This window comes from Theobroma cacao, chromosome 4 (assembly GCF_000208745.1).
Source record: "Theobroma cacao cultivar B97-61/B2 chromosome 4, Criollo_cocoa_genome_V2, whole genome shotgun sequence".
In the NCBI taxonomy this organism is placed as follows: domain Eukaryota; kingdom Viridiplantae; phylum Streptophyta; class Magnoliopsida; order Malvales; family Malvaceae; genus Theobroma; species Theobroma cacao.
Window position 1 is genome coordinate 27,271,312 of NC_030853.1, and position 12,157 is coordinate 27,283,468.

Below are 12,157 nucleotides of genomic sequence, written 5' to 3' on the forward strand. Positions count from 1 at the left end.
GGAAAGTTGGGTTATGACTTTTCTTTCCATCAAATTCAAGAAGCAAAATGGATACTCCACAGATATTGACTGGTGGAACAGGGAGCCTCTTCCCATTGCATTTGCTTGGCGCCTTAGCCAAAGCTTGGAACTTTATATTAACTTCTTTTACCAAAACATTAGTATTAAGCTTTTTTGAGATTAAAACATCATTAAGTTGGCAAGTGAGGCAACTCCGTTCATAATAGACATAACAGGTTAAAAAAGAAAGGCAAGTTCATAATTGTAAATTTACTACTACTTAAAGAAAATCCTTTGACATTCAATACTAATTATTGATAGTAGTGTTCTAAGGTTTTTTAATGGAAATTACAGCTCTGTTCAATACATTGACAACGATTTTTTGTCGTTTTTGTGTAAAATATTTTCCAGACCTATGTTAAGGACCTATTTAATAATTTCTTGGAGTTTATATAGGGAAATAGGAGATTGCAAGGAATACATTCCTCCATGTTTCTGCAGGTGGAGGACTTGGAGTTTGCTTATTGGAAATTTGCAATTGAAAATGATAAGCCTTGACACTTGGCAAGAATTTACCTTTTTAGCTCAATTGAATAAACCCAAAATTTAAAACCTTCCTAAACTGCAAAGGATTTGGTTACCTCGAATATTCCAATGAAATGTTATGAATATTTCAATTGAAATCCCAGTTTCCAGCAAGAAAACAAGTTATTACCGCAAAAAGCTAAATATTTAATGATGCAATTAATCTGCACATACCAAAAGCAGCCAAGCAAAGTGCAGCTTATTGCCATGATATGAAGCTGGAGCAGAATACAAGTAGAAATGCATATATAAATAGTTTTCATGCCTGAAAAATGCCCAATTAGACCTTCTAGCAATGTCTAGAGAAGCTAAACAAGAGATAATCCTCAAATCATACAAATGAGACTACAACAATCTCTGGCCTTCAGTCCAATCGTCTTGCAAACAAGTATGCGCCTTATCATGGTTCATTATCAACTTCTATCATAAGAATTTTCATCACTTCACATACTTAATAAACCAATTAAGCATATCATCATGAGCCTCCTTGGCACTCTTTACAGCTGATTCATCCTCAACATTGTACCTTACTGTCCATCCATGTGCAACCCCAGGGAAAATTTTCACAAAGCTATCAAACTGTTAAAAGTAGTCATGTAAAATAACAATCAATATGAGCCGATATTTATTTAGAACCATAAGTATGGGAAGCAAAGAGTCTTATATATGCTTAGAATCTAGCAAATTTCTAAAACAAAACCGTTCCTTTTCTATGTGGAGTTTTGGAAGAATGTCATTTTCCTTATTAGAGGCTTCATCAAATTTCTAATGATTTTGTAAAACAGTGAATTAAAAACATTCTTATTTGAGGAACTCTAATTACCTCAGACTTTGTTGACAACATGTCTCCAAACTGCTTCAGTTGTTCTGGTGGTGAAAGATGGTCAATCTCAGCTCCCAATATAGCAATTGGAACTTTAACCTCTGAAACAATATCCCAATTTGCCATCAGTGACAAGCATTTATTTATAGAACTTGAAAAGGCGAAACTTACCCTTGATTTCTTTTTCTGTTATGCCACCAGGATGCAACACCACTGCAGCCTGGATGTCATCCGAACTTGCTAAATTTACTACGACCATCCCTGATGCAAATGCAAGCATCCAAAATTTCAGGGTTCAGCTTATCACCTAGGTCCACTTTACAAGAGATATTTAGCGTTTAGGAAGGCAAAAAGGAACCAGAGTAATCTACCTCCCCAGCAAAAACCTGCAGCTCCAATGGCGGAGACACCTTTACTTTTCAAGGCAGCAATTACTGGTTTTGCATCTTCAAATCCTTTTTCCTACAAGATAAAGAGATACAGATGGAATTACTGAACCTAAACATTGTTCAAAAAATGGCTATGGGTCATTCTTCATATGCTCAGTCCACTAGCTTTGCCATCCGTTCACTTTCTACTGATAATTGCCTGAATTAACAATGACACTATCAATGCTCAAGATGATGAGTTGCCAATATTTCCAAGCCATTTATGCAATATTAGCAATCGAATGGTAGTTTTACTCATGTGGCATTCCCACTGGGGGAAGCTAGAATGGTTAAAGGCGTTCCCTTCGGGGGAAACAAAAGGCATGGGTTTGAGTCCCAGGATCGGAGGGCCACTGCAGCGGACTGGGAATGTGATGATTCGGCCACTCGTAACAATACCTTGGAGTGGGTCCCCCGGTGGGAATGCCACAACTCATGATGCCTAGTGACAACAAAAGCACCACTCTTTCCTCAACCAACAACCTGATTTTCAATTGCTACCCCTGCTTTCTCATTTTAAGAATCATCACATAGTATTTCAATGATGAACTGTCCTATGATTCTGCCAGCATAACAAGAAACTAAATGTGTTATGAACTTTTTTCCATGCTTCTCGATCAAATTGAGGATTATCGATATCAGCAGGATCACCATAGAAGAAATCAGGAACCACCACAAAGTATCCAGCCGCAGCAACTTTGTCTGCGAGTTTCCTTTAGGTGAAAGTATGCAAATATTAACTTTTTAAGAAACAAGAACTTAATCGCCATAGATAACATGATTAAAGTTACATGGACTCAAATGTCGAGTAAACATCAATTAGTCTCAGGGGCTGTCACAGCTGAGAAGAAAGATCCTGGAAGTGTTTTTTGAAGGCATTGGTGAATTTCAAGAGTCTAGTTTTTACCACAAGTAAATATCTTTTCTTTCAAGGATATTCTGTTAGGTTGAAATGTCTGTTATTGACTTTGGACAGACATCTTTGAGCAGGGAAACATGATTGATTAACTGCAAGAAACTTTAGGATTAAGCGTGACAGGTATATAAAGATAACAACAAAGTCTATTAGTATTTCAAGCACCAACAAATTTGATTAACTGTTTGCCTCGAAGCAATGCATCTAACTTTACTTGATTCCACCATTAATAACCATCCGATCAGTTTCCTATATCTAATCCATCATACAGTGAAAAACCAAGATCATAGTAGTACTAATCAATCCAGTTATCCACCCATACCTCAAATTTGGCACTTCATATCCTGCAAAATATTTCAACATAACAAACCAATCAAGTCCTAGCTATCTTTCTCTTAGAAAAAAAGAACAGAAAAAACACCTTAAACGGAAACCAAAACATCAGTTCAAACCAACTACACTAATCAAGAAACAAGGTAAACAAATTAAGCATATTGATGTTAGAGTCATAAAATATCACTGAAATCCGATACAAAAATGGGAAAGTTTTAATGATTTAGAAAAAAAAAAAGTGTTGTTACCAAAAACATCAGAAATAAGAAGAATGGCAAGCTTGGAATCAGGAGGGCCAGTGAGATATGCAGTGAGGCCACCGAGTTCCTGAACCGTCCCTGCTCCAAATGCCGCGTTCTTGCTTGGTGGGTTCTCAAAGCACTGGGAGCTTGACATTTTTATCTTACAGATTTGAACATATACTACGTTTCAACTTCCCAAGACAGTGGAAAGTGGAAACAAAACAGAAACTGGAGTCGTAGAACGAAAGCTGAAGAGGAAATGATCCGTTGACCTTCTACTGACAACGAAATATAGCAACGTCACGGCTTTCGTCATAGGAACCGCGCGTGGTTACTTTTGGCAACAATTGATGAAAGATTTTGGTTTGTAGCATATGTATGTACCGAATAAAACCGTCCCAAAGCACAGATGCATATAATGAAAAGATTTTGTAGCATGTAATTTATATATCAATCTTACTCATACTGAAATTTGGTTTGTACAACCTTCAATCTATACATTTTCCTACATTTTTCAGTGGAAAAAGATGTTACATTATTCACTGTAGTATGGGATGGTTATTTCATATCGTGGCAGAAGGCCCACCTTACAATGAAAGCCCAAATCATTGGGCCCACACCACATTTAAACTTGAAAAAGAGAGAAAAAGACAATTGCAAAAAGTCCAAACGACGTCGTACGCACTTCAAATGAAGTTGAGCAATTGTAAAAGCACTGTGGAACGATCCCCATGCAAAGGAAAAACAGAGAAAAAAACCAAAAGCGAAAAAATCTCGTTTTCTTCCCTATCACTGTCATACAACCTGTCGGTTTTTCAAGGAAGGGTTTTTGTAGGGTTTTTTTTTATGCTTCTCCTCTTTCTCCGTTCAAGCACTATACGTAAACCAAGATAAAAGGAGAAAAAGAAGTATGGGTTCCTTGAGAGATGAACAAGAAGGAGAAGAGGAAAACAGAGTAATGGAAAAAGAAGAAGAAAAGGAAGAGGAAGAGCCCATATTGAAAAAACAAAACCAGAGGTTTTGTATGTTTCCCATTAGGTATCAGACACTTTGGGAGATGTACAAAAAGGCTGAGGCAAGTTTTTGGACAGGTACTTCCTTTTTTCCTCTTTTTTTTCTCTGTTTTAAGGTTTTTTTTTTTCGTTTTGGTTATTTTGTGTTCCATTTTTTTTTTGGAAATTGGGGTTTCTATGTTAGTTTTGCGTGTTTAAAATTGGGTTTGTTTTAGATTTTCTAAACTTGGCTTTGAATGAATGGGATGGTAAGTCAAATTAATGGTCGGAGGCAGAGTTTAAAAGAAAACTTGGTGTATTTTATTTTTGGTTGAATTGGGATGTGGACTGTTGCATTGGTAATTTTGGTATCTTTTTGTTATACGTGTGTTCATAAGGTGCAATGGCGGTGAATGCTTGGAATTTTTTACGTTTAAATATATGTTGTTTCCAGTTTTTAGAAGAACTGCCTTTTGTAAATGTTGATATGGATTGCTTCCTGTCATGCCTTTGGAACTGCATATTCCTTATTCTCTTCCCCATTTCTATGTTATAGTATAGCCGAGTAGGGAGGGTTATTGGTTATTGGAATACAATTGAATTGCATAAAAAGTGGACTTCCAATCTTGAGAATTCTTTTATCCGATTTTTGAATCATCAGAAATAATAACCTGTACAATGTCTTGATTTGCAATATCAGAATGTGTTTAGACTTCAGAATTACTATTGTCCAATTTCTGAATGAGAGTAATTGTTTTTGACAAATTCCATGAGCTTTTTTTCCCGTCTTGTTGTAAGGTTCCACCCCCCCCCCCCCCCTCTTTCCTTTTAATATGGAGCTTTTATCTATATATATTATATTAGGTTCTCTTGTGCATCACTATTCTTATCTTCTTTATATGTGGTTTCTATACCTGTTCCAATAATATCCTTCCCCTTGGTTTCATCTCTTTGTCATTACTTGTTAATGCTATTGCAGCTGAGGAGGTTGATCTCTCACAAGATGTGCAGCACTGGGATGCCTTATCTAATTCAGAAAAACACTTCATAAGCCATGTGCTGGCATTTTTTGCGGCATCTGATGGCATAGTTTTGGAGAATTTGGCTGCCAGATTCCTAAATGATGTTCAAATTCCAGAGGTACTCTTTAAGTTGTTTTCAGGCTATTTTATGAGTAACTGTGAGTACCAATTGGATTAGTATATTTTATTTTATTTAGGTTCGCTTTTTTATTTTATTTGTCTTGTTGATTTTTAAGTTCATACTTATGTAAAGCATTTCTTATAGGAGAATCATATTGTACTGATAGTGTTAGGTCTGTTTGGTAAGATCGGGCTAATATTCTATTTAACTCTTAAGCATTTGTATGCTTAGCTAGTTATAGAGTCAAAAGTCGTTACTGACCAGTTTTAATTTACATAGAGATAGAGGATGCTTCTGTCTTAGAAACCAGTACTCACTTGGTTCTTTCAAGTTTATCATCTAACATCAAGGTTTCTCATTCTCTCAGGCCCGGGCATTCTATGGATTTCAAATTGCAATGGAGAATATTCATTCTGGTAGAGAATTGATCACTTACTGGATTTGTTGATTTCACACCTAATGGACAGGGCCACAAATTAGGTGTTACTAAAAGAAAATTCTTGGCCAATTGAGCCTGGCCAGGCTTGAAAATTTTGGCATAATCTAGCTTATAGCCTATTGGACAGAAGAAAGACCCTGCCCTCTCAAATGATTTTGAATAATTTTTGGGGTGTTGGAAGTAAAGATGAGTGTTGCCCTAACATTTAAGGCCTTATCTGGTCTTGGGTCATCTTAATCTGTATCAAAGTTGATAACCCGGTCTATTTTTAGGTAATTTTAGGGTTTGGTTTAAGCTTCAGGAGTTGGCTGTTGGTTGGGCTAGATAGTTAGACTTATTTGGCCTTAACAGTCAGGACAGGACTGCAGTGTAGCCTGTACTGGCTTATGGTCTTTTTGATGATTATCCTGTATCCTACTTTAAAAATGACCTAATTGGGGATTTTTTTGCTGCCATTCTTTAGAAATGTACAGTTTGCTTTTGGAGACATATATCAAGGATTCAAAAGAAAAGCATAGATTGTTCAATGCTGTTGAAAGCATACCTTGTGTCAGAAAGAAGGCTAAGTGGGCTTTGGATTGGATTCAGAGGTAATACTTTCATGCTCTACTATGTCCTCTGGAAACTTATTATGTAGCAAGTAAGCAATTTGTTAAAGAATTCCTTTTTGTTTATGAGGATTAGGCTGAATGATTTGACCTCATATCATATTGACATTTATTCACCAGTTTCCTCTGGGTTACATTATGCATTCTCACATACTTATTCTTTCTCTCCCTCTCTCTCACTCACTCTCCAAACACTTGTTCTCATAGTTGACCGAGGTTTTCCCTACTTTGATTAAACATTCACGTGTTAGATTCCTTAATGCAGAACTTGTGGCCTTGATATTGTAGAACTTGAGTTGGAAGATTTATGCACATATGTTTTCAGTTTCTTGTTTACTTTATTTGGCCAGCATTGTGGTTCTCAAGCTCATTTACACTTTTAATATTTACTATGTTTAAGTCGAAGTAGTGCCTTTCTTTCTTTAGAAGTTTCCTCATCGTGCCTGTATGCAGTTCCTCCTTGTTTGCAGAAAGACTTGTTGCTTTTGCTTGCGTTGAAGGGATCTTCTTTTCTGGAAGGTAATCTTCTTTAGCCAGCTTAACCAGTAGGTTCTTCTATTTGATGTTGTTGAGTTTATATTTTTTTTTATATTAAAGTTTTAATTAATTTTGTAAAATTTCCCTTTTTCATTAATTATTCGTTGTGTTTTTCAGCTTTTGTTCAATTTTCTGGCTTAAAAAGAGGGGACTGATGCCAGGTTTGACATTCTCAAACGAGCTTATATCTAGAGATGAGGGCCTTCACTGTGACTTTGCTTGCCTTCTGTACGGGTAACTTTCTGTTTCTAATTTTTATTAAGTATATTTGAAAACAATAATAAAACTGTTACTGGGCAATTTTATTTGTGATTGGCTGAATATGTGGGTTGAATTTGAGAAGATAAGGAAATTTCTAATTTATGGAATTCAATGCGCATGCTTACAGTTTGTTGCAGAAACAACTTAAATGGCAAAAGGTCCATTGCATTGTTCATGAAGCAGTGGAAATTGAGACTGAGTTCGTGTGTGAGGCTCTCCCATGTGCACTTATAGGCATGAACTCAACACTCATGAGCCAGTACATAAAGTTTGTTGCTGATCATCTTTTGGTATACCTCAGTAAATTTGTTTATCTTGATAGCTTGAACCACCCTTGAATGCAAATATAGTGTTTAAGAAATCTATATATGTTTTTGGACACACATGCACACACACATATATATTCTATGAAACTTATAATGTCATTTCTTAAACCTAAATTCATATACTCTTTTACCCAAAAAAAGAATAAGAAACCTTTTAATACATTTTTACGAGATAGTCTCTGTTTTGAATTTGATAATCCTTGCTTGATTATAAGCTACTGCGATTTGAAAACATATTAACATGATCATAATAGGCTTTTCAAAAAAAAAACATGATCATAATAGAAGAAATATATATTTGCTTTAAGATTTTCCTTTAGAATTGTCTTTGCTCATGAATGAATTGCTTAAATTTTTAATCTTAAGTGGGTAAAGAAATCTACTTTACATATTCTTAGGGAAATGGACTTTATAAAATCTTTATTTGAAGCTTTTAGAAAATTTTAGGATTTTGAGAGGTCAAGGTGCATTGCCAATTGTGAGTTTTTGATTGTGGGTATTCATAATTTTTTTTAGAAAAAGAAAAACAAATTCAATTTGTATGTTAAAGGGTGTTTTTAATATTTGACGATAAATTTGTTGGAGGAAAAAGATCTAAACTAGTAGCTTGTTTCCCATTTATTTACAGGTTGCATTGGGGTGTCAGAGAAAGTACAATGTGGAAAATCCATTTGATTGGATGGAATTTATATCTTTGCAGTAAGTATTAATAGCCATGTGACTGCATATTCTGGTTTTATGATATTGGATTAACTGAAATGTACCGCTGATTTCAATATTCTTAAAGCAGCGTCTTGAATCTGGAATCGACCATCTAGCCCTTTTTCCTGTGGCATTCTTTATATTCTTGTTCACCGCCTTTTTACCTTTTTGATTTGAATGCTTTTCACTCTTGGGGGGGGACCTATCTAACATTAGCATAGTGCCCAACGAATTATTGCAGAAATGAGACTTGTATGTGATATTCCAGTACTTTGTAGAAGTCTTCCCTTCTAACATCACCATGTCTAATATGGCGTGGACATCTGTGTGGTGGTATGGGATTTTAGAAGTCATTGACTTTCTACTACAGCCAAGTTAATGACACTTTTGAGTTTTGAGTAATCATTGTCAAACCTTGACTTTTTATATTTATGGGAGCCTGTGCTTGTTAGACATTAGCTATGGTTGTTATGATAGTTGTTAAGTTGTTATGGATCATATCAATGAGTTGCCACGTTTTGCCTTCTCCAAACTAGCGTCCTCAGGCATGTGCTCAAGCTAAGGCAATAAGTTCTATTTTTTGATAATCATGCCTCTAATAATGTCATTAAATGCGGGTTTGACTTTGCAGAGGAAAAGCAAACTTCTTTGAGAGGAGGGTTGGTGATTATCAGAAAGCATCTGTTATGTCTAGCCTTCAGAATGGTGGTAATAAAAACTATGTCTTCAAACTGGATGAAGACTTCTAAACCAAAGACAGGTTCTGAAATTCTAATGTCATTATGTGGTATTATGTAATTACTTAAAATTTAATCTTGTTACTATTCTTTGTAGCAACACTATATATGACTATAATATGGTCTGATTATATGGTAAATTCCAAAACATAAGTTCATGGCCTGCAGGCTGCATTGATGAAGCTTAAATTATATATTGAGGCGTCATTTTTGGATGCATAGTGTTGTTCCCTTATTGCCTGTTTGTAAGTGGCTGTCATTCTCGAACAAGTACCCTTTGTATCTTTATTCTTTCATATTTGCTGTTTCTAAATGCAAAATCAATAGCATCCATCTATTTTGCACTTTGCAATTGCTTCTTCCTTTCTTCCCCCACCCACACGCATTCAACTATTAATTTACTCCGTACACCAAACTTGATAACTTAGAAAATAAATGTTTTTTTTTTTTTGAGATGTTATGTGATTAAGATTAGGTATCTTATAATAGGGTTCAGACAATAAAACTATTACCCGTCATGAGTTCAGGTAGGATACTTGTATTGATTTTAAGATATTCACGGCTCGAACTCGATTGTAAGTAATGATTTTTAATATTAAATTTTAATTTTTTATGTATTATTTTTTAATTATAAATTTTTATAATCAACGTGATATTTGTTAAAATTTATTAATTATTTTAAATATGATTTAAAACTTTAATTTAGTTTTTTTAAACTAATTTTAATTTTGATTAATAATGATTTGAAATTAATTTAATATAATATCCGGACGATATTCCCAACCAAGTTTAAATAAAAACTACATCCTAATTTTATTTACTTGAGCAACACTCACCAATTTCAGACACCTTTTATGTCATAGCTATGCTTGCAAGCAAACTTGGTGGCTAACATCTCACCTTACATACAACCCCCAAAATACGTATAGGATTCTCATGCGTACCTTTCATTCTCTATTCCTCCAGGAAAACTACGTAGAATGAGCATACAAGTTATTGCATTTCCTTCTATTAGCTACAAATCAAATCGAGTTTGATTATAGTTTACGCGTGTCGAAAATATATATATTTATATGAAATAATTGTAAATTTATAAATAGTAATTAACGAAAATTTTACATAATAATGATTATTTGAATTTATATTTAATATACGATCACTGTATTTAACTACAAAATGTCACTTCATTGGTACTATTCTCCAATGGCATTACTATAATTTAATTATGTTTTAAATGGAAAATTTTTGAGTAATTAAAAAATCCTCAGCCTTCCCATTGTGATTAATTACTGAATTTGACGGCCAATGAATTGGTAAGTGTTAAGAAAATTACTACAATTTTTTTTTTTTTGGCCTTGTTTTCAATAAGAATTTCAGCTTATTGAAATTGCATGAATAAATCTTGAAGTGTTGGAGAATTGACAGCTGATCAGAAAAGTAGGGAGCCGGACCACGTCTCATTAAATGGGAGAGGAAAATGAATTACTTTAGGGTTCTTGTCCTACTGGGTTTCATCATTATCCACTGTTCCAATAATGTTTGCTTGCCTTTGCCGTCTTCGGTTTGGTGGTTAGGCACTGTCTTGTCGAATTGAGATGCAGCACCTTGGCTTGGCTGGGCTTGGTGTCAAAATATCAATATCTGACAATTATATAAACTGTACTAGTACAAAATTTAATCATTAATGATGCCATCTCTTTTTCAATCAGATATAATTAATATGATAGCATCTCTAATCAGTAATCACCACCTTAAACAAGCATGGGCTACCAATCATCGACAGCAACATCACATAGAACTTGGAATTTTCTAATCCATCTCATGACTTCACTTTTCCATAATACTTAACAACTCCCCTACCCCCCCATATCAGATTAGATTACAAATCCTTACAGGTTGCTGTTACTTTGATGACTGGACTATTTCACCAAACTTTATGTCCGAAAATCTTTTGCATCTGCGACGATGCAGTCTCATTGGTTCATAAACTAGTAGTTTAACAGAAGATTGGTGGGCAGGTAAGGAAAAAAATTCATATCAGGTCCAATCTGGAATCTGCAGAATCCCAAAAATTAAATTCCTCTTTTTGCCATGAAACAGGCAGACTGCACTCATATGCCATATAACTATCTGAAAGATTGCATACCAAACTTGAAAGAAAGCAGAAACAAGTCACATTTCTTTCCTGTAAAGAAGTCTATCTTTAGGGAATCATTTAATCCCTAGCTGACAAACCAGCATCAACGTGGAGAATAGCTTTTTCTATTATTTTTCTCTCTCTCTCTCTCCCTCTCTTGATTTGTTTATATTTTATGACTAAGGTGAGGTGGGAGGTTGAACCATATTTGTTGAGACTTGGGATAATGATGGCCCCAGCAAATCGTTTTCCTCTAACTAATAACCTCTAACAGATTAAAGCCCATTAGAGCTTACCTACCACAGGTATCATGCACAAGCAAAAGCAGAAGCAATAGAATAAAAGCCGTCACCCTGCCAAATTTGCCCTTAATGTAGATACTGCCAAATTTGCCCTCTCAGTGGAAAAAGTGGGGAGATAAAAGAGCTCTCTCACCCTCTTTTTCCGACTTCATTACACCTCTAGCTATATGCCAATATTATCACTTCGGAGAGTTGGGTTGGGGGGGCCAATTCACATCCCCCTGTCATCATCGTTACCTACCCTAACCACTATAGTTTTTTTTTTTATTATTATTATCCAATTGATTTTCCCATTTCCTCCATGTAAACGACAGCTTGCTTTTCCTATATTTAGACTAGGCCAGGATTCAAGTATTACATTTTATCAGTCCTGAAATCAGGCAGAATTGAAAGTCCACATCATTGTATCAAACATGTGGAGTTTAGGTGTTAGCGTGTCATTGGTGGGCCTAGAGCCTTACGACCCTTAGTTGCCCAAGAAAGGAATGTCTAAACACTACAAATATTCATGCAATTTACAACCTAACCTTTTACTTCTCTTTAACTTCAACTGAAGATGGTCTGGTCTGGCAGTTGAATCCACACATGAAATACATCTATGAACTGGGATTTCTTGTCTCGTGGGGTAATGTCCAAAGCTATAAAA

The 12,157-nt window shown here is 35.2% G+C and overlaps 2 protein-coding genes across 4 annotated transcripts; one reads left to right on the plus strand and one right to left on the minus strand.

Annotated features, from left to right (window-relative positions):
- Window positions 720-3,741, minus strand: LOC18602877 (endo-1,3;1,4-beta-D-glucanase). Of its 2 annotated transcripts, XM_018119829.1 has the most exons (8): window positions 3,334-3,741; window positions 3,075-3,096; window positions 2,435-2,549; window positions 2,387-2,398; window positions 1,780-1,870; window positions 1,580-1,669; window positions 1,409-1,509; window positions 720-1,164 (listed from the first exon to the last, which is right to left on the minus strand). In XM_018119829.1, exons 1-8 carry the CDS (start codon window positions 3,479-3,481, stop codon window positions 1,024-1,026), a joined length of 720 nt encoding a protein of 239 aa, XP_017975318.1. In that variant the 5' UTR covers window positions 3,482-3,741; the 3' UTR covers window positions 720-1,023. The 2 variants fall into 2 exon arrangements, 1 of the variants encoding a protein (XP_017975318.1); XR_001927611.1 differs by lacking the exons at window positions 1,409-1,509; window positions 2,387-2,398; window positions 2,435-2,549; window positions 3,075-3,096; window positions 3,334-3,741 and having other exon boundaries at window positions 960-1,164; window positions 1,780-2,351.
- On the plus strand, window positions 4,052-9,409 carry LOC18602878 (ribonucleoside-diphosphate reductase small chain A). Of its 2 annotated transcripts, none has more exons than XM_018118689.1 (9): window positions 4,052-4,418; window positions 5,299-5,459; window positions 5,830-5,878; window positions 6,365-6,491; window positions 6,936-7,028; window positions 7,164-7,280; window positions 7,435-7,597; window positions 8,262-8,332; window positions 8,967-9,409. In XM_018118689.1, exons 1-9 carry the CDS (start codon window positions 4,238-4,240, stop codon window positions 9,082-9,084), a joined length of 1,080 nt encoding a protein of 359 aa, XP_017974178.1. In that variant the 5' UTR covers window positions 4,052-4,237; the 3' UTR covers window positions 9,085-9,409. The 2 variants fall into 2 exon arrangements, with proteins under 2 accessions (XP_017974178.1, XP_007034583.2); XM_007034521.2 differs by having other exon boundaries at window positions 4,053-4,418; window positions 6,963-7,028.